This window comes from Falco naumanni, chromosome 10 (genome assembly GCF_017639655.2).
Source record: "Falco naumanni isolate bFalNau1 chromosome 10, bFalNau1.pat, whole genome shotgun sequence".
Lineage (NCBI taxonomy): Eukaryota > Metazoa > Chordata > Aves > Falconiformes > Falconidae > Falco > Falco naumanni.
In genome coordinates, this window is record NC_054063.1 from 9,981,336 (window position 1) to 10,000,163 (window position 18,828).

An 18,828-nucleotide genomic window follows, 5' to 3' on the forward strand; every position below is an offset into this window, starting at 1 on the left:
TCTTCTATCTGCTGGTTAACCTAGAAACAGGCAAGCACTTGCTGGCCAGAGATGTACAGCTGTAGACAAGTATGAGATGCATATGATGGCTTTTCAGAATGCTCTGCCAGCCTCCAACGATTTGTCATTGGCAACTCTTTTTATGTACGTTTGTTAAACCTGTCTGCAAGTATTTCCTTGGGTGAATTTTCCTGTTTGGCCTCTGACCATGTGAAGTTTTTGGTACCTTCAGTATGCTACATTAGGAGTTTCTCAGTTTTACCATGAGCTTTCTAAAGACCCATCCATTAGAGCTGGTTGTATTTTCTGGTTTTCTGAGTGCACACTCCCTCTTCACCTTCTCTGCTGAGTGATCCTGTGATCCGGAGTGGGCGTGTTTTCATGTGCACAGCAGGATTTTAGAAAGTTCTAGCATTAATGCTGTAGTTTCATGAATCTTACAAGCAGACTGAAAGGTGGGAGTCCAACTCTGATTGTAACCCCTGGGGTGTCTCCTGCCTTGAGACAATTCAAGCATTTGCACAGCTGTGGAGGGAATGAGATTGGGAGCTGGCACAGGTTAAAACTAACCTTGTTTTGTTGACTGGTTGGTTGGTTTTAATCCGAAGCTCTTTCCTGATGTGATTTATCATAAGGCCATGTGAATGCTTGTGCAAGAGATGATGATCATGTGGGAGTAAGAATGAGCAACAACTTTGGGAAGAAAGTGCAATCACCCTTTTCAAAAGCGGTGGACATGGCACAGGTTCCTGTGTTAGGTTTGGATATTTAATTATTGTGTGCCTCAGTTTCCAGATATGTGAAATGGAGCCGTGTCAGGGAATCAATTTGAAAGACTATTTGAGCTTTCTAGATGAAAAATGTGAAGGATTATTAAGTGTGAATGTGGTGAAAGGCTTAGCAGACAGGTGTGGCTTAAAGAACTGGTTTGAAATCCAGTAATTTAGTTCTAGGTTTAATTGAAAGTTGTAATCCCAGCAATTGGTGCCAATGTCTTCTAGGATTTAAATCTAACGCACTGAAGCATGTAATTTAAGGCTTTACAGAACAGTGTTAGCACAGATACGCTTATCACTCAGCACGTGTTAGTATTATTCCTGTGGAATGCTCTTAATTAAAATCCAAGAGTTGCTTACAGAGCATTTGATGCTTGCTATCATGAGCACTCAGTCAAGTTAGCAGAAAAATAATTTTAAAATATGAATGATTATTCTTGGAGTCACAGTGTAATTGGCAGATGCTTTCATAACTGATGTTGTCATTAACATACAGGAGGTTTCAGCAAGAGACTGCTTGTTGATCAAATGACTTCTGTTTTCTTTTTCAAATTCCTAATATTAGCTTTAGTATGAGGAAAGGGAGTTTAAGTTGGTACAGCAGAAAACAGGACACTTCTGCAGCAAAATAGCCACTGGGGCACGTTTAGTTTACACATTGTACTCTGACATCTCATACCTAAAATCTAGATCTGTTGTGGAAAAGTTACACCCAGAAAATCTCTTGATAAATTGGAGAAAGTTTTTGGGTTTTTTTTGAGGGGGAGGAACACACACCAAAATAAGTGTTTTGTGATATGATATTGCATAATTATCAGAAAGAAAATTCTTTCTGAAATTTTCCATGGGTTTTTTTTGGCTGGTGTATAGTTAGTGCTTGGTAGATAGGGTTAATTGTTTCAGTGTGAGCAGCTGAAGCTTTAAATATGAATTCTAACTTGTTGACCCCATTAATCATAAAACTGCCTGACCTATCTTGCTTACTGTAACACTGCTTTTTTTTTAATTGATGAGTCATGAGCATGTATTAAATGCAGTTTCTTTTTTTGAAAAAAGCCCTGCGTGCATCTTAAAGATTTTGTAAGCTAAGAATTTAGCATATGTATGTCGATACATATTGCAGTGGGCTTATGATATAACAGCTTCAATGAAAACTAGATCCAAATTAGAGTAGACTTTGAAAAAGGGTTGTGGGCACACGTTTCTGGGAGTGGCTGGAAGAACTTACTGTAGGGGAAGGTTCAGTCATGTGTGCGCTCTACCTAGAAACCAGTTAGGATGATGTTTCTGGTTAAATCAAGATGCAGAATTTCAAGCAAGGAACCAATGAATATGAAAATTAATTTTTGTGTTTACCCAAAAAGAAAAAACTCCAACTATGCTCTAATTCATTTTCTTTGCTTTGCCTTCCAAAAGTATTTTTAGAAATTAAATAAAAAGCATTGAAGTATTTCAACAAAACAGTTGGCTGGGTTTTTTTGTGTGTGTTTGTTTTTTTGTTTTTTTTTTTTATAATGCCATTAAAACTTCTTTGGAGAATAAAACAAACCTCTTGAGGACCAAAACCCTGCCCTCTGCTACAGCCAGCACTTATGGGACCACGGAGCTGTTTAACCCGCTCTGTGCACAGTAATCATAGAGTCAGAGCTGAGAGACAACTGAACAAAGACCAGTGACAAGATTTAATTCTATCTGTTGCTCAGTTCAAAAGCAAGTGTGTTTTGAAGTCCATAGCCTTTTAAATGTATGAGATATTTAACTTCTGTACGTCTGTGGAGCTGTTTTGCTGCAAGGCACAGGGCATGCTGCCGCATTATTATTTCATAGTGCTTCAGAGAGCTGCAGTGGATCCTGGCAGTGCTGTCTGTGGGCAGCAATCCCCCTGTGAGTGGGTGGGTGGGGAAACTGAGGCACAGAGCCATGATCTGACTTCTGGTGCAGAGTACAGCCAGCTCCAGTGCTTCCTCTGCTCTTTGGACTTTCTGGATCACTCTGTTTTCTCCCTACCGGCTTGCCCTCTTCCAGGTTATTTTGTTCCTGCGTTGCTTTAAGATTTTTCTCCCGGAGCCCAGCCACTTGTTGATTTATGTAACAGATAAGAAATTGTCGCTAAAATTAACAAAAGCCTTCTTTGGTTGTATCATCTTTACCCCTCCCCATTTTTTTCCCTTCTAATTCCTGGTGACCCTTCTTTGACTTTTTATTACCTTTTAAGAAGTGACATGATCAGGCCATTAAGCTGAAGTGAGTTATGAAATACTTAACCCTCTTGTCTTCCCTCTGAAACGCCACCCCACACAAACTGCTTACGCACAGAGGCTTCTTGCAGCAAATTTTAGAGGGCTTTTTTTTGTAGAAAAATGTGACGTCTGTGTTTGTCTCTAGGCAGGATTGTGTAAGATACGAGAGGGATAAAAAAAAAAAAAATTAATTTCCTTGCACTCAGAATCCCTTGTGTCTCCAAGAACTCTACTTTTACCCTCTTCAAAAATGAATTTTGGATAAAAAAAACAACAACCAAAACCAGACTGCGGGGTTCCACACTTTATTCAAGGAGTTAAAAGTCTGGGGCTGTGCTTGATGAGCCAGATGGTCTTTAACAGTAACATTGTTCATATTGTTTAGATTATCCTGTTGCAAATACAGTGCCTCGTTTACCTTTTATGGAAGAAAGTGTGGAAAATTGACCACAGATGTAAGTAACCAAGAATGATGGCTGAGGCAATTCTTACCAGGCCTCCCTTTCTAACACGCCTGATCCTGCAGATAAAAATAAATAGAGAAATGTGAGGCAGCATGAGAAATATCTAGTGTTACCTATTTAAGTGTTTAATTTGAGCTCTGTGAGCTACTAAAATCTTTATTTCCTTAGACTGAGATTTCTGCATATTGAACTGGTTTCAGTCTCTTGGTGTAGGCAGCCTGAATGTAGATTTTTATCCAGGTACTAAATAGCACGTCATTATATATTTTTTCCATCCTGGTTGAAAAAAGGGGAGTGGGAAGAAGCCAACTACGCTGACCTCAAACACAGTTTATGGTCCAAAAGTCTTCATGAGAAGATCGGTGCCCATTTTATGCTGTAACAAGAGAGCACAAGCTCCCCATTAATATAGATTTGATTGGTATCAGAAGCAAAGGCTGTAACAGATTAATTAGAGGTAGCTCATTGTTACTCCTGATAATGGGCTGCTGAGTTTGTGAAGCATCTTGCAAGACAGTTCCAGATTGAAATAAACTTTTTTAGACAGGTATCTCTTTTGTGCAGTATCTGGAATTGGAAGGCTCTGTGCTTAAGCAGGACAAAGAGAAAATGCTACAAATGAAAGCAATAAAGCCCTGTTTTATAAAGTCCTTTTGTCTCCTATCACTTTTCTTTTTCTCCCTCATTTCCTTCCTCTTATTAGGAGCTGCTGTCAAACTGCATTTACTTATGGGAAGTGGTTCCCTTTGGAGCCCCTAAGCTGATATAGCTGCATTTGCATGCAGGTGCTACTGTGGTGGAGCACAGCCTCTCGCCTGCCCTTTTCCCCCTGCCCTGGCAAAGCAAAGAGAGCTGTAATTATAAACCAACAGGTTTAGCATGTGAGGGCCCAGAAACTGAAAATCTCCTGTTTGTTTATCAACGTGGGTTGGCAGGGTGGTACTCTTTTAACAAGGTGGTAGATTCCTTTGACTGTTAAAGGCAACATCTTCCCTTTACTACACTGAGCCTTGATTGATCCAGGGTGTTTTCTTTTGCCCATGCAGTGCTTTTAATTCTGACAGCATTGGTTTCTAGAAGCATAGGCTATCGGATTCTCTTCCTGTTATTTTTTTAAAGACTCTTTAAAAGATTGTCAGGAAAAGTGTTTTACAGGAATTGCAGGAGGTTGGAGATTATGCTGAGAACTACGCAGTCTAGGATGTAATGTAAAATCAAAAATTAACACTGGAATCAGACTTCTAAGGCAAAGCTCAAAGAGTCATTTAAAGGTGCCGGTGAATGGTGCAAAAGCGAGTTAATAGTCCTTTTCATATTTTTAATACCTGCATTTGAAATATGATAAATTGTATTGGCAGCACGGGGCACTGTTTTTAATTGTTTAACTTCTGGTTCTGCTCCCTGCAGGATCTGGAGAACAGGTTTATTGGACGTAACAGCTCTAGCTCTGTGCCTGCAGTTGTGGGGTGGGGAAGGGGGAAGCCATGGAAGTGCAGGTGGGGGGGAAGTGGCAGCAGCAGCACCAGAGTGAGAGTGTGGGCAAACAGGGGCCTTGCGGGGGGCATGGACAAGGTAGCAGGAGTGTGCAGGAGGTGACCAGCTCGAATCAGGATGAAGTGGGTGCGAGGAGAGTGATGCTGCACTGGGATGATGAAGCTTAGACAGGGCAGGGAACTGATGCTGAAGTGGACTAAGCCTATGTCAGGGAGCCAGCAGCCTTGGAGTGCTAACCCTTGTTCTGTTCTGAAGTATGCAAATTCTACTTTTTTGTCAGTTTCTTATCCATAAAATAGTGATAATGACCATTATCTGCATCAAAGTGGTATCATGAGGCTTAAAGTGCCATTGTGGTTTTTAAACAGCAGAGATGTGTTGACCTTTGTGCCCACACATGCTTACCTCAGTCACAAATTAAGGTTTTTCTTTCTCTTTCCTGTTAACACTACAGAGCAACCACAGCTAAGAAAAAAAAAGGGTTTGGACACCATCTTGGCTACTACAACAGACTTGTTAAATTAATGCAATTGGGCTGCACAAGTAACAAAGGGCAGGATTTGCCTGACATGCCCTGTTGTAGTACTAATGAAAATGGAAACATTTGAAGAAAAACAGAACCTTTCAGGTCCTTGGTTACATCCAGAGACCTAACAGAAAAACTAGGATTATCATGTACATAGATGTAACATTTTGCAGCTGAGTTCTAAAACAGATCCAGATCTGTCAGAGAGATCAGGTTTTATGCTTGAGCTGATCGTTCAGCAGGGGAGCCTCACCTGTGTCTTAACTCATTCAGACTAGAAATAAATACTAAGGTCTATTAAAGTCTGAATGTTTCAGAAAATAGTTTTAAAGCAAGGCTTTTCAAGGATGAACACAGATTTCCATCTAGATTAAACTGCCAACACATGATTCACAGGACCCCAGAGATTGCCCATTAGATAAAGCAGAACTGTTGCTCACTGTTAGCACTCCAGAGAAATAAGATGTAAAAGTTCTTATTATCTGGGCAGGACCAGTTGAAGAGAGCACACGGGAAGAACAACAGTGCCACACCATACAGGCAAGACAGATGTGTGAGATGCTTTGCTTTTGCTGTCATAAAGTATCTTACAGAGGCATGTGTTGGAGACAGTGTGCCCTACAGAATTTAGCTGTGGAGATACATTTTTATATCTTTACTCAATTAAGGGATTATTTTTTAAATTTTATAGGAAGAATGCAGAGTGCGTAATTGGTTGTAGCTAACCAATACAGTAGTTCCTAACTTGGTCCCTGGATGGTAAAGCCAACATATCTGGATCTGGATCTGGACCGTGGTTCTTTTAGACGTGCATCACAAAGGAAACGTGATCTTTCAAGTGTTGTGGTACAGGTCAAACAGACCATGGAAAACACAGGCTTGTGGACCCAAACCCCCAATTAATAACATTTAGAGAAGCTGTAAAGTAGTCTCCTCTTCTAGCTCTCTTCAAAGTAGAATATTAATTTAGGTAGAGCCCTGTAAGATGTGCAGGGAAGTGTTAGGTCACCTGGATGCTGACCATCCCAATGCTTCTTGAGTGGACCATGTGCTTTGAATCCTGGCAGCACCATTTCTGGGATTAAAATCTAGATCTCAAAGATGTAGAGTAAGTATCGGGTTTACACCATAGGTTGTAGAGTTACCTTTTATCTCACTGTTCCAGAGTGTGCCACATAATAGAAGTGCTGTAAACTCTTGGAAACAGGCTGTCCAGTTCACTGAAGGCTTTCATGCAATTCTGTAGCAGACTACAGAAGTCCAGAAATGATTTGGTTTGGTTTGGAGTTGCCTCAGTGGGAGTTAGTCACTGGTTCTGATTAGCAGGATGACAGCAACACAGTAGTATATATACTAACGATTTTATCTGAGAAACTAATTGAAAGTTAGGTTACTACACATAGAATCAGAAATAGTCTGTGTGCATGTGATGGTGAGAAGATCTCTTTTTCTGGTGCCTGTGTGGTATTTAGACTTGGTCATTCTTCATCTGATTATAAACATAGGAGTCAAAGAGTGAAGCTGTGCTGCAGAGGGACTGCACATAGAGAGTGTGCTTTCTCAGTGGGGTATGAGCCCTAAGCTCTAACAAGCTTTCCTTGATTTGTGGAACAGTCTAAGGTCTTCTGATGAGCAACACTATGTAGATATTATATAGTTTTATTTTTGAAGTGGTGTATCCTACTACTTCTTGTTTCTGACAGATACACTGGGAATTTCCTTTTGCACAAACAATGCCTGTCTTGGTAGAAGCCAGGTTCCATGACTAAAACTATGATGAGAGCATCAACCTAGTATGGTTCCAGGAATAACCTACACATCAGCTATGCTCTGCCAAGAACGCAGAGGCTGGTTATTGAGATGAATGGTTTTGGTTAATATGCACCACAAAGTAGAAAAAAAGATGCCTATATATTTTAGTTCATAGATAATTATCAAGAAATTGTGTATGGAGAAAAATAATGTATGGTTGGGGAATAGAAATATAAGCCTTGAACTTCCTATCCTGAAAGTATAAATCACTGCAAGTTTTAAAGCACTTGCATGAGTCATATGCAGAGGTCATAGACCAAATTTGCTGATGGAGGCAGGATGAAACAAATTCGGCTGCATTTTTATGATATTTTTCCTGCTGCTCTTAGCTTTTTATTTACCCAAAGTAATACAATTTTCCAGAAGTGTAACAGCTCCAACATATGGAACTGCTATCCAGTTCACTGCTTAGGTGCAAAACTGCATGGGAACAGTGGTGTGTCAATAAATAGCTTACTGCATGTCAGGGAAAGTAGTCTCTCAGGGACCATATTGCCAGCTTGGCAGTATTCTAGCAAAGGAGATCTCAAGATGGAATTGGTATATTAGTGCGGTTTAGTGAATAGGACCCAGGCCTAAAATCCAACTCGAGTAACGTGAAGACTAACTGGAAGGCAGAGAGAAAGGAGCAAGAACGGGGGGCTTGTTAATGCACAGGTCTATAAATCAAGGGGGCTTTCCCCTTACTCTACAAACTTTGAGCTGATTTTGGGCATCTTTGTAAATCAGTACACTGTAGTTTTCTGCTTGAGAAACAATATCATAACACCGAGTAAGCTATTTGGTAACCAATTGTGCTGCCTTCACGCTTGCTGAGTAATACTTTTGTGGCACAAGAGAAATCAGCAGGAGTTATGATTTAGGTCTGATCTGCATACCAGTTTCATGCCACTGAGATTCTGCTGACTTTGAGGTTGTTTCTGTATTTTCAGTAGCATTGCTGATGTTTAGATTTCAATCCAGTATAACTTACTTAGAAAATGAGAGGAGAGTAATTCCTGCCTTTAGTTTAAAATGTCAGCGCATAACAAGTCAACAAGCCTGGCTCTAGGTGAAATTTCAGACCTGAGCGTGTCTTGATTTAATGGCACGGAGCGAGACTTGCTTGTTAGGAGAGGAGAAAAGGGCGTATTATTGATGGTTTCAAATGATCTGATTTTGTGGGTGCGTACGGTTGTATTAAAGATTTTGTTTATGGTATAAAGCATAGAAGAGTGTGTGTATAGGTATAACATCATTCTCTTTCTCCTGTGTGCTTAGGGAAAAAGGTAATGGGCCTGCCTGTGTTTAGTAACACTTGGACCTTGCAAGAGGCACTAAAATAATAGTAACACACCGGGGGGGCTGTCATCCCATCAGGATCATGCGAACATATTTTTAGCTGTTTGTCAGTTATACTATAGGTGAACTGTGTCATGTCAATGGTATTTTATTTCTTGTCAACAGTCTTAATTTTTTACATTTGCCACCTAGGTCTAGTTGGAATGGCCCCTTCTGAATGACGTTTGTCAACATTCACCTGCGTTATTTAGGAAGGATAGTTTCATAATTTGGACATCTGAAAACATAACTCTGGTGTCTACTTCCTCCCTTTGCAGTACACAGTCTGTTTTGGAATTCTTCACTTCTGGATTTTAGCCCTGGTGAATGGGGAGGGGAGATTAAGTGTCACTCATACCCCCTCAAACGTGTCGCTGAAATCCCAGATGCCAGCCTCGTGTCGTCCTTTTGAGAACTGGGAAATGCACGAAGGCAGCTGGTAGACACCTCTTTCCTCTGTGCTGTTATACACCCGTAGGCTTTGGCACTGCTGGAGATCAGACCTATAATTTCATGCTAACTGAGCGTTTTACGCGACTCCCAGTTTGACTCTTGTTTCTGCTTACGTATAACATACAAGTTCTCTCTTCTTATCTTCCATTTATGTGATTCCTGGCATTTTAAATTCAGGTAGATTAGATTTAGACTTTTTGTAATGAATCTGCATCGTTTTGTGTTCTGCATATTCCTGAAATAGCCTGGGGGAACCTGATAGACACAATTTATGTGTATCATTTAGAGACCTAAGAAGGCATCTGATTGGTTTAGTCTTTCTTTTGTTAGCTCTTTCCTATAATTCTAACCATGGTTTTACTGTAGCATTACACTATTGAGGAAAGTATGATTTTTTTCGAAGGCAGAATGCTCGCCATATTTAGAAGTGGTGGTACTTAAAGGAGAATTGCTCAGAGGTCTGTACAGCAGATTTTCTCCTACTGATTCTAGTGGTAGCTCAGATCATAGTTTGCAAGGTAGAAATGTATCCGACATATATTTCACTGACAGTGAGTTTAATTCATCCATTTCCTGACTTCAACAGAATGCGATATGGCTAGGATGCTTCTGTGCAGCACTGAGTTCTACTGCTGAAAAGCAGTTTGTGTAAAAGCAGGAACAGATGCTGATACTGCAGTGCATTGCGTACGGTGAAGTAGAAGGACTGACGAGATTTGGTCACATTTATTACTGTGGTGGTGAGATTCTTGGAGTCTTCTACATGGCTGCTAGGTCTCTGTCACTTTGCACAGAGCAGAGCAAAGGAGACAGGAGTATTAAGGACCTGGCCCTGTAATTTTCCAAATGAAATCAATCAGTATAAACAGTAAGCCAAATTCTCTTCTGATATCACTCAATGCTCTTCTGTTGGCTTCAGTAAGGCTGCCCATTTGCAGTAGCTGAGAATTAGGCTGTTGCTCCCCCCACAACCTTTCTGATGACTTAACACAATTTTTTAAACATAAAAGCCTTCTTTCAGGTCTGGGTTGTTGGCTTATATGTTTAAATTGGAGGCATGTCAGTCCTCATGTAATCAACACTTTGAAGAAGATCCGTGAATGAGGTTAGGTAAAAATGCATTTTTTTTCCTACTACTATCTGGATTTTCTCAGAACCTAGATAATTTTATCCCATTTGCATCAAACATGCAGGTAACTTTAGAATCCTGCATCTGTATTGTTTCTAGGGAAGCAAAATAAAATTACAAATGACAGTAATTGACATTACATGCTTTAATTAAATTTCCTCCTCTGTGAACCAAAACCTTTTAACCAAGTATTGCAGTGCTATTTCTGTATTTATTTGTTACATGGGTTAATGTGCTATGTGGCAGATACGGTATTTATCCATTTTCACAAATTAAGCTATCAGTGTCATGTTGCCTTTGAATTGTTTCCTGTATTGATGGCCAAAACCGCTTGAAAAAGACTTTAGTCCTCCCTGGCTATACTTCTGTTTTTACAAAGCTGAAAATTGCAGGATTGAACGTGAACCCTTAGGAACAGTTTGGGAAACTCTAGGCCTGAAGCATCTTAACAATGTGCTGCTTTTTCCCTGCAGTGATCCTCTGCTAAGAGAAGGGAGAAGTGCGCAGGCTTTTTGAATGATGGTGGTGATGGAGTTAGATTACAGGAATTAAAAATTAAGTCCTACTTGAATTGATGTTCGTGGCACGTGAAAATGGATTACGGAGAGTATGATTAGAAATTCCTCTACTTGGTCCCCAAGCTGTGCACTTCAGACCTGCTTTTGTCAACTTCTTGCCATGTTACACCCTCTGAAAAAGCAGCTCTGCTTCAGCTAATTTGCAGCTCTCTTACTGTACTGTAACTGCACCTATTAGAACGGTTTACCTGGACATGATCTTGTGGCTACTACTGTAGGTACAAAAACCCAACATAAAACCCAAACCAAACAACTTTAATTTACTATTTTTGTAAAACAGTTATTTTTGAGCATGCAGAAAAAGTGCCACTTTATGGATAGGTATAAATAACCACTTATAGGTTGAATTGAGGATGCAGGTTTCTGTGTCTTGAGACGTTGTGGATTTTCTTAACATACAATTATCTGCAGCATCCTCCTTGGTGTTTCAAGTGCAGCATGGGTTTCCTTTAGCTGTACTTGTCTCCCAAACAGGATTGACGTAATAAAGTATCTGGGACGCTTATGGTTCTATTCAAAAATTAAGGAAAGGAAAGATTGGTAAAAACCTGCCAGCTCAGTATTGTCCTGTAATAGAATGCTGTTATTTAGCAGTTCAGCAATCCAGTTTCCCAGTGCCAGAAAGCAATGGGGCTTCAGGAGTCAGAATGGGGAGCCCCATTAGTACTTGTGAGTACAGCGTGAAATGGGACTGTTGGTGAGGGAAAGCTGCTTTTAGGAGCGACCCGGTAGCTGCAGAGCAGTGTGTGTCACAGACTCCTTAGAACTGGCAAAGAATGTGGTTTCACAACAGTCATGAGAGCTCTGTGCCTTTTTCTGTAAGGAATTGCATCTGATACAAAACCTGGGGGAGGAATGTTATGTAGCTGAATAACCCTAAACAATAAATACCTCTCAGTTCTCCACACTTGCCTTTTGGCACTGGTATTTTAAATGAAGTTCAATTGGAAACTGGAAAGGTAACCACTTTCCACGACCTAGCAGTGAGCCAGGGATGTGTCAGTTACCTCATCCTGCTCCAAGCTGAAACAGACACTTAAACATTTTACAGCTTCTGAAAAGTTTTAGTCTGTAGAAAACTTCATAGCAATTTGATTTTTAGCCTGAGTAAGTAATTACTTTAGATTATCTTTTCATTAATGTCCCTCTCTGGAAGGACCCATAGGCCATAAAACTAGTTCATTTCTTCCCAGTAGTTTATTACTCTTTTGATGGCTCATACCTCTCCTTTCCTCCACTTTTTAGTTTTTGTATGCTTTTGCCTGGTTTAGAGCTTAATCCTCCTTCCATGTGAGTTTTGCTAATTACTTCATTAGGGAAGTATTCAGAGAGAAAGAAGTACTGTGATCAGGACCTGAATTTGGTAATATCACCTGTGTATCTCAATTCTGGCAACAGGATTCAAACATTCTGTAGTTCTTGTTGACCAGCCTTTTTTTCACAGAAAAAAAACCACCACAACAACCAAACAAAAAAAATCTGAGAAATTTCACTGCCAATATTACCATGTCTGTGCCTAGTTGTGACTTTATTCAGTTGTAAGGGGGAAAGGTGCAAGTTACTACAGCAGAAGCAGACTGGGACTGGTAAACACGTGCTTTACGCTTGCAGTTTGAGCATTTTGTTCAGTTATACGACTGATAACAAAAGCACAGTCAAAACCGTATCCCAGCACTGAGAATGCAACTCACCAAGCTGCAAAAAGCAGATTTAGTTTCTTTTGCAGATGGTCTATGAGTCTCATGTGGCATCATATTAAATTATATAGGCAGTCAGTCACTTGTTCTGAAGCGATGCTCAGAGCTGAGAGTTGTGATGTGCTTGGACCATTCTGTTGGAAAACAGGCTCTAAAGCTAATACAGCTCCTCTGAAGGGCAGCAGCGAAGGGGCCTGCAGAGCAAGGGGCTTCAAACAGCTTCAAGGCTGCAGTTCTCCCTGTGATGCACAATGAGGGTGGCCCCCCGACCCTATGATGGGCTGTGGAGCATTTTGCCCTAAAGGTAGGAGACTAGATGGACTCATTTAGTTATTTTTCGTCTTTGTTTCTGTGATACTTTAGAAGTATTGTTTTCTACCTTATATTTTTGCAATGGTAGTTTTTTTTGTTTTGTAATATTTTGAAGATAAGGATGTGAGTGTTGCTTTCTTCTTGCCTTTGCCAGGCTTTGTTTTTCCTGGGTAAGAGGAAGAAAATACAGTAGTTTGTTAATTTTGAATGCTGTTCCATGAAAATATTTCTGCAATAGGAGTGAGACAGAATTAGCTGTTTCATCTTAGTGTTATTTCATAAAAGTATGTGTTTCTATTGACTTCAGTTTGGTACAAATTCAGTCCTTAAGTAATACTAGATCCGGTGCAAAACCAGTGATTTTTATCAGCTGAATTTCCACTCAGGGAAAATTGTCATTTGTAGGCAAAAACATGCTTGTGATAGCAGTTTTCAAATGGGCTGTTTATCATGCAGTAGGTACGTTTTAATATTCATGCTTATTAAAATGAAAATTTTGTAGTACTGAACCCTTTCTAATAGGAATATTAACATAAACTCATTTATAACATCAACAACCGAAGGCTGCAGATAATTTCTGGGAACCTCTGATTGTTAGTGCTATGAAGTAAAACCCATTTAAGGTTATTTACTTGGATGATTGAATTGCAGGTTTTGGTGTGTTCACCTGTGAAGTAGGAAATAGCCACCCTGCTATTGGTATGTTTTGCATGCTGAAATCGATACATTGGTAATGACAGCAACCCATGCAATGCATTTAACAGGTAGGGGTTTACACAGGTGGTGTTTCCCTTGTCTGACAGCTGTTGACAGGTGGTAAGCAGCAAGTGCTGCTCTGAACTTACACCCCATTGGAAATCTCTTGAAAAAGACGGTTGCAATGCATACGCAGTTCAGAGCTGTGGGTGTACCCTTACAGTGCTGCTGCTTCTTTTGCTTGCAACTTGTTTCCTGATAAGAAACATATGAGCACCATAATCAGATGAACAGTTCAGTAAGGTAATTTTTTTGAGACAGGGCATTTGGAAGTTGGAGCAGCTGTTGGAGTTTTATAAGGAAATGAGCAAGATTGAGAATGCACAGGAGGGTACCAGGCAGTGCCTGTGAAGGGCAAGGCACAGGGCTCAATGAAAATCATTACTACTGGTTATATGAAAAGAAGGGTGTTCTCTGTGCTGTGATATGGGTTTGGGAAACAAGAAGTACAGATATTCCTGTCCATTCTACGTCAGGCTAAGTATAACATAGAGGGGTTTTTAAGGCTGTATTGTTAAGAGCCTAGCTCCCATTTTACAAATGCAGTTTGTGTCTCCAGAAAGGAAATACGTAAATGTGTCCCTTAATCTAGGAGTGCATCACTTTCTGTGCTGCAGAATGGGGTTAATGCTCTTTTCTTCTGTTGATGGGATGCTAAACAAAATAATTCTGATTAAGAGATTTGAGAACCGAGACTCAAAAGCGTTGATTTATTTCTTGTGCAAATTGAGAATGAACTCTGCTTTCCCAAGCCAGACATAGTTTCCAGTCTGTGCTACCAAAGTCCTGTCTTGCATCATCATCTTGCACATTTGCGTAAATGTGTTTTAGGAGAATACCACAGCCATACTATTGATCACACCACACTGTGATTTATGCCAGCTAACTGAAGGCCTCCCACTAGTCAGGGATTGCCACAGCCCTAATATATTCCTTCCCATCCCTGAAATGACCCTTCATGCTGTATGGCTTGGTAAGAACAGGAGGGCTTCTGCACTCTATGAAATAAGGGTGAGGAAGCAAGGTCACCTTTTGTGTAGTCCTTTCTGTAACAGCTCAAGCCTGAAGTTTTTCTGCTGTCAAATGTACATTAACCTCCATGTTGGTCAAGACAACCCCAAAGGGTAGTTTGCTCTTCAGTATGCTTAAAGATACTTTTCTACCATTTTAAGTTTTCATTTTTCTGCCCTTCACCAAATCCAGCCCATTTTCTTTAAGAGTGTAGCTGGGTTTCTGTTGATCCAGACAAAGCCACAGTCTAGTTTTTCCATGTTGAAGGCCTGTGTTTAGATCCCAATTCCCAAATTAGATCCTGATTTTGATTGCTTAACAAGAAACTTCAGTTCCCTAGGACACACTGCAGAGACTTTTAGAAACCATCTGTGTGTTAGGCACAAATGCTAAATGTAGCAAGTAATCAAAAATCTTTACAATGGAGGGAACAAAAAAGAATTCAAAGTCACAAGTCAATTCTCATTTGTTGTACTGAATCTGAGAACTGTGGTTAGGTGCTCAGGATTGATGCAGAAGGTACCAAGGCATGGACTGCAAGCTACCAGTTAGGCAAATAAGTAATACATCTGCATATTTGTATCCGTAATTATTTTATTTCTTTGGGTCACTCTTACCACATCTTCTTTGTGTTTACTACTTGTCCAGCCTTGATGTCACCCTCAAACTTTATCTTGGTTGACTTTGATACTAAAGAAAGGTCTTGAAGCATGAGGAGCTCTCAGAAGATGTTAAGGTGGTTTTGGTTTTGGCTGTCCCTTCTGGGATGGAGAGACACTTGGCCACTTACTACAGATCTTTTGATCCTTTGTCACAAAGTCATCCTTGAAGATGACCAGATGCTTACATTAAAACACAAGTAGCTGTAGGAATTACAGTTTGAAAACAGTGGCCATGTTATAAACCATGTTGCAGTCCCTGAAAAAGAACTTTAACTTTCTAGTAAATGTAGTCATCTTCCTAATTCTTCCAAGAAGAAGTAGTAATCTAGATTATTGAGATGCAGTGAGTCCGACATTTAATTTTTTCTCCTTCAAAACCAAAGCTTTGATACACAAGAAGAAAAGAGCAAGAAACTCAGGAAATCCTTAGCTTGCTACTAGTGTGCCCTCACATTCCTAAGAGCTATTTTTGGGTTTTCTCTTAGGAATAGCTAGAACTTATTGAGCTGGGAAAGACTTCTTGGAACAGATCTTTGGTTTTGTCTTTTCTGCATGAACGCCTCTTGTTGATGTTGGAATAGCTACTGTTAGCTGGTTGGTGATTCAGGGAGTGAGGCAAGTCAGTCCTACAAAGTCATCTTCTCCACTCCAGAATATTTGGGAAAAAACTGTTGCAGCAAGCTGGTGAGCATATAGGATGAACAACTGCCTCCACTTGCTTTGGGTTAAGACTATATCATGAGGTCTGTCTGACTCTCTTCTGGATGTTGCTACCTGCAGTTTCGTTATAAATCGAGAAATACGGAAATACCAGTGAGGAGGATACAAGTGCTCTCCCTTCGGTCTCCATATAGCCCCAGGCACTTGATGTGTTTCTGAGATGTCTTAATAAATCAGATCTGAGATTTCTCAATAAATATCTCAATAAATTGGAATTCTTAGCTGCCAAAGGATTTGTTTTAATAAGATATTTAGCTTTAGGGATACCATGTGTGGACCAGCTAAGAACCTCTAGGTATCCTTCGCACAAAGATGCTACCAGCATATCTGAGACTGTCTGAGGAGTTTTCAGGCTGGGATCAAATCCAGTGCAGCACCTTTTGATAGGGACTTGGAATGGTCGCAGCATTTCTCATATGCCGCATTTCTTCTTAAGTGGGGGAAAAAATATCAGTGTAGTTTGAACTGCTGTCTGTATTTGTTCTTTTTTTTTTTTTTTTAAAGTGATATTTTAAACACTCCTGTAGGGTGACCTGCATTTTAAAACATCTGCAGATACTGCTTATGTATTTTAAAAGATGCGTTGAGAGGATGTGTTGAAGGAATGAATGGAATGACTGGCATCTGTGTTAGCTTGACACGGCACCACTTGTTACCTCTTAGAAACTACAGGGAAAATCTGCGGAAGAGCCTTCATCCCAAATTAAATGTGAAAGCATGTAAGACTTAATGAAGCTACTCATGACATGGCAAAGAAAATCACATTTACTCTTTAAATGGATTTGAACTTGCTCCCTGTTTTGTTGTCTTTTTACCTACTTGGACCAGAGATGTCAGTCAGTGGAGGGTGTTTTCCCTGCTAATTGCAAAAAAGAAAGCAACAGCAAGCTAGTCACTGAGGTACTTTGGAGTAATTTTAGACTTTAAAGAATGTTCAAGGCAGTAAGCATTTAATGAGTACTGCATACATGAAAAAAGTACAGCATTTCTTTTTTTTTTTTTTTCCTTTTCTTTTGTGAACAGCATTTCTCCTGTTCTTTTTGTGTGTATGCCATGTTTGGTTTAGTGGAGAAATGAGAGAAGAAAATAGATTATTTTTTGGAGACTGGGTACTAATGCAGTGACATTAAAGGCAGGCACATTGTTGTCAGCCAGTTTGCATATTTATTTACTTTTACAAATGGTTGGCTTGGAGTCAGTAGTTAATGGAATGAGAATGATGTTCCCGTACAGATCATTTCCTGAGAAACATTTTCAATTACAAACATATCTCTGCTTTTCTTTCCTCATTTGTTATGTCTTGGAGAATAAATGGGAAGTAGCATTTACAACTTAAGGTTTATGTTCTGAAGACAATTTTAACAATGATCCCCACATAAAAAGGCCCCTTTGTAGTTGCAGACATGTGTTTATGATGTTTTGTGCTGTGAATATCAAATTTCTGGTGGACGCTGTGTCACACTCTGCAAACTTGTAAACATCTATAAATCCATTGGATCATTTTAGTACCATGTGTAATGCAGATTTATTGTCTTTTGTGTGGATTTCTTTTGTTTCAGAGTTAAAGCTGAGTTGCCAGAATCCATATTGGATGAATTATGTATTCAAGAAAATTAGGCAGTACCATTTTAGATTAATATTTTCTTTTCCCTTTGTGGACTTACAAGATGCGCACACATAGGCATTAGAAAATAACATTTTGGATGGATGGCCCAGAAAGCAATTGTGTAAGTTTGCTTGATTAAATAGCATCATTCTGTAAAAGCTTGAACTAGGACTTTTTGAAAATGCTTTTGCTGGTTTTTTCTGTCATTCTCTGACTATCTTAGGTAATTTGGATCTCTTCACATTTGCCAGTACAAATTCAGAATTACTCCACTGGAATTACATCAGGATATGAAACTGGAGTATGTGAGGGGTAATAGGAATCACTCTGAGCCAGTGAGCTAGTATAAATCATCATAAATCCACTTAAATTGGTGCAGGTACAGTCATTGACGCTGAAGTCTGCATTGTAGACTATGAAGGCAGTAGAAGTAAAGCACCTTTTGTGCACGAGTGGTTATAAAATCCAGCCATCAAGGTCGTAAGCATTTATCAGAAATTTGCACCCAGTAAGAGGAATTTGAAACCAAAAGCAATTCATCTAAATTTGGCTCAGCTGTAATTGAGTCAATATCTCTGGCCTATACAAAACAGTAAAGACATTTCTTATTGAAAACCAGCGTTTTTGTAAACTGGCTGTGATTTCTGGCTACATACGTAAACATACGTTGTATAAGCATGCATGTTTGCATGTGGGTGTATATACAAATACGCAGTGTTACTCCAGCAATGTGTCTGCAGCTAGCCTTCCAAGCGGTGCTTGTTCCAAGAAAGAGTAGCTTCAGATAGAGACACGGCACGTAAAGCTGCTGTCTGCCATGGTAGTTTACAATATCAGGTAGTTTGTCCTTTGACTTTAAACTCCTGGAGTCATGTGAATGGCAACCAATCTCAGTTTCTGGGGGAAAAAAAAAAAATAGCCCACCCAACCCCCCCAAAAAAAATTCCAAAACAAAATATTTGCAACCTTAAAAATGGCAGAGATGACCTTGAATGGAACCCCCATACATTAAAGAAAGGCAGGCAGTTCAAGAACTGCAGAAGTGTGTATGTATATATATTTATGCAGGTGTATATGCATATATTTAAATCTCCTGGTTTTGAAAGATTGAGGTTAGAAGCATTGTGTTGTCGCTGTGCTCCTCCAGCATTAGGGTTCGGTTCTAGTTAATCACAAACTTTCAGAATAGACCCATTAGTGTTGTAGCACTTGAGTAATTTTAGTTTTGCAAGTATGGAGTCAATTATATGGAAAGACATGGCTCTAGCACTC

At 39.8% G+C, this 18,828-nt stretch overlaps 1 protein-coding gene across 5 annotated transcripts in view; it reads left to right on the forward strand.

Annotated features, from left to right (window-relative positions):
• The window catches only part of PARVA (parvin alpha), a 68,846-nt gene that overhangs the window by 20,353 nt on the left and 29,665 nt on the right, over nt 1-18,828 (forward strand). Inside the window, exon 1 of one of the 5 annotated variants that reach the window (XM_040608716.1) lies at nt 12,748-12,793. The exons of the other annotated variants lie outside the window; for them this stretch is intronic. Coding sequence (XP_040464650.1) covers nt 12,763-12,793 — 31 coding nt within the window. The 5' untranslated portion in view covers nt 12,748-12,762. Of the gene's footprint in view, nt 1-12,747; nt 12,794-18,828 lie in introns of those variants that run through there. 5 annotated transcript variants of the gene reach the window in all.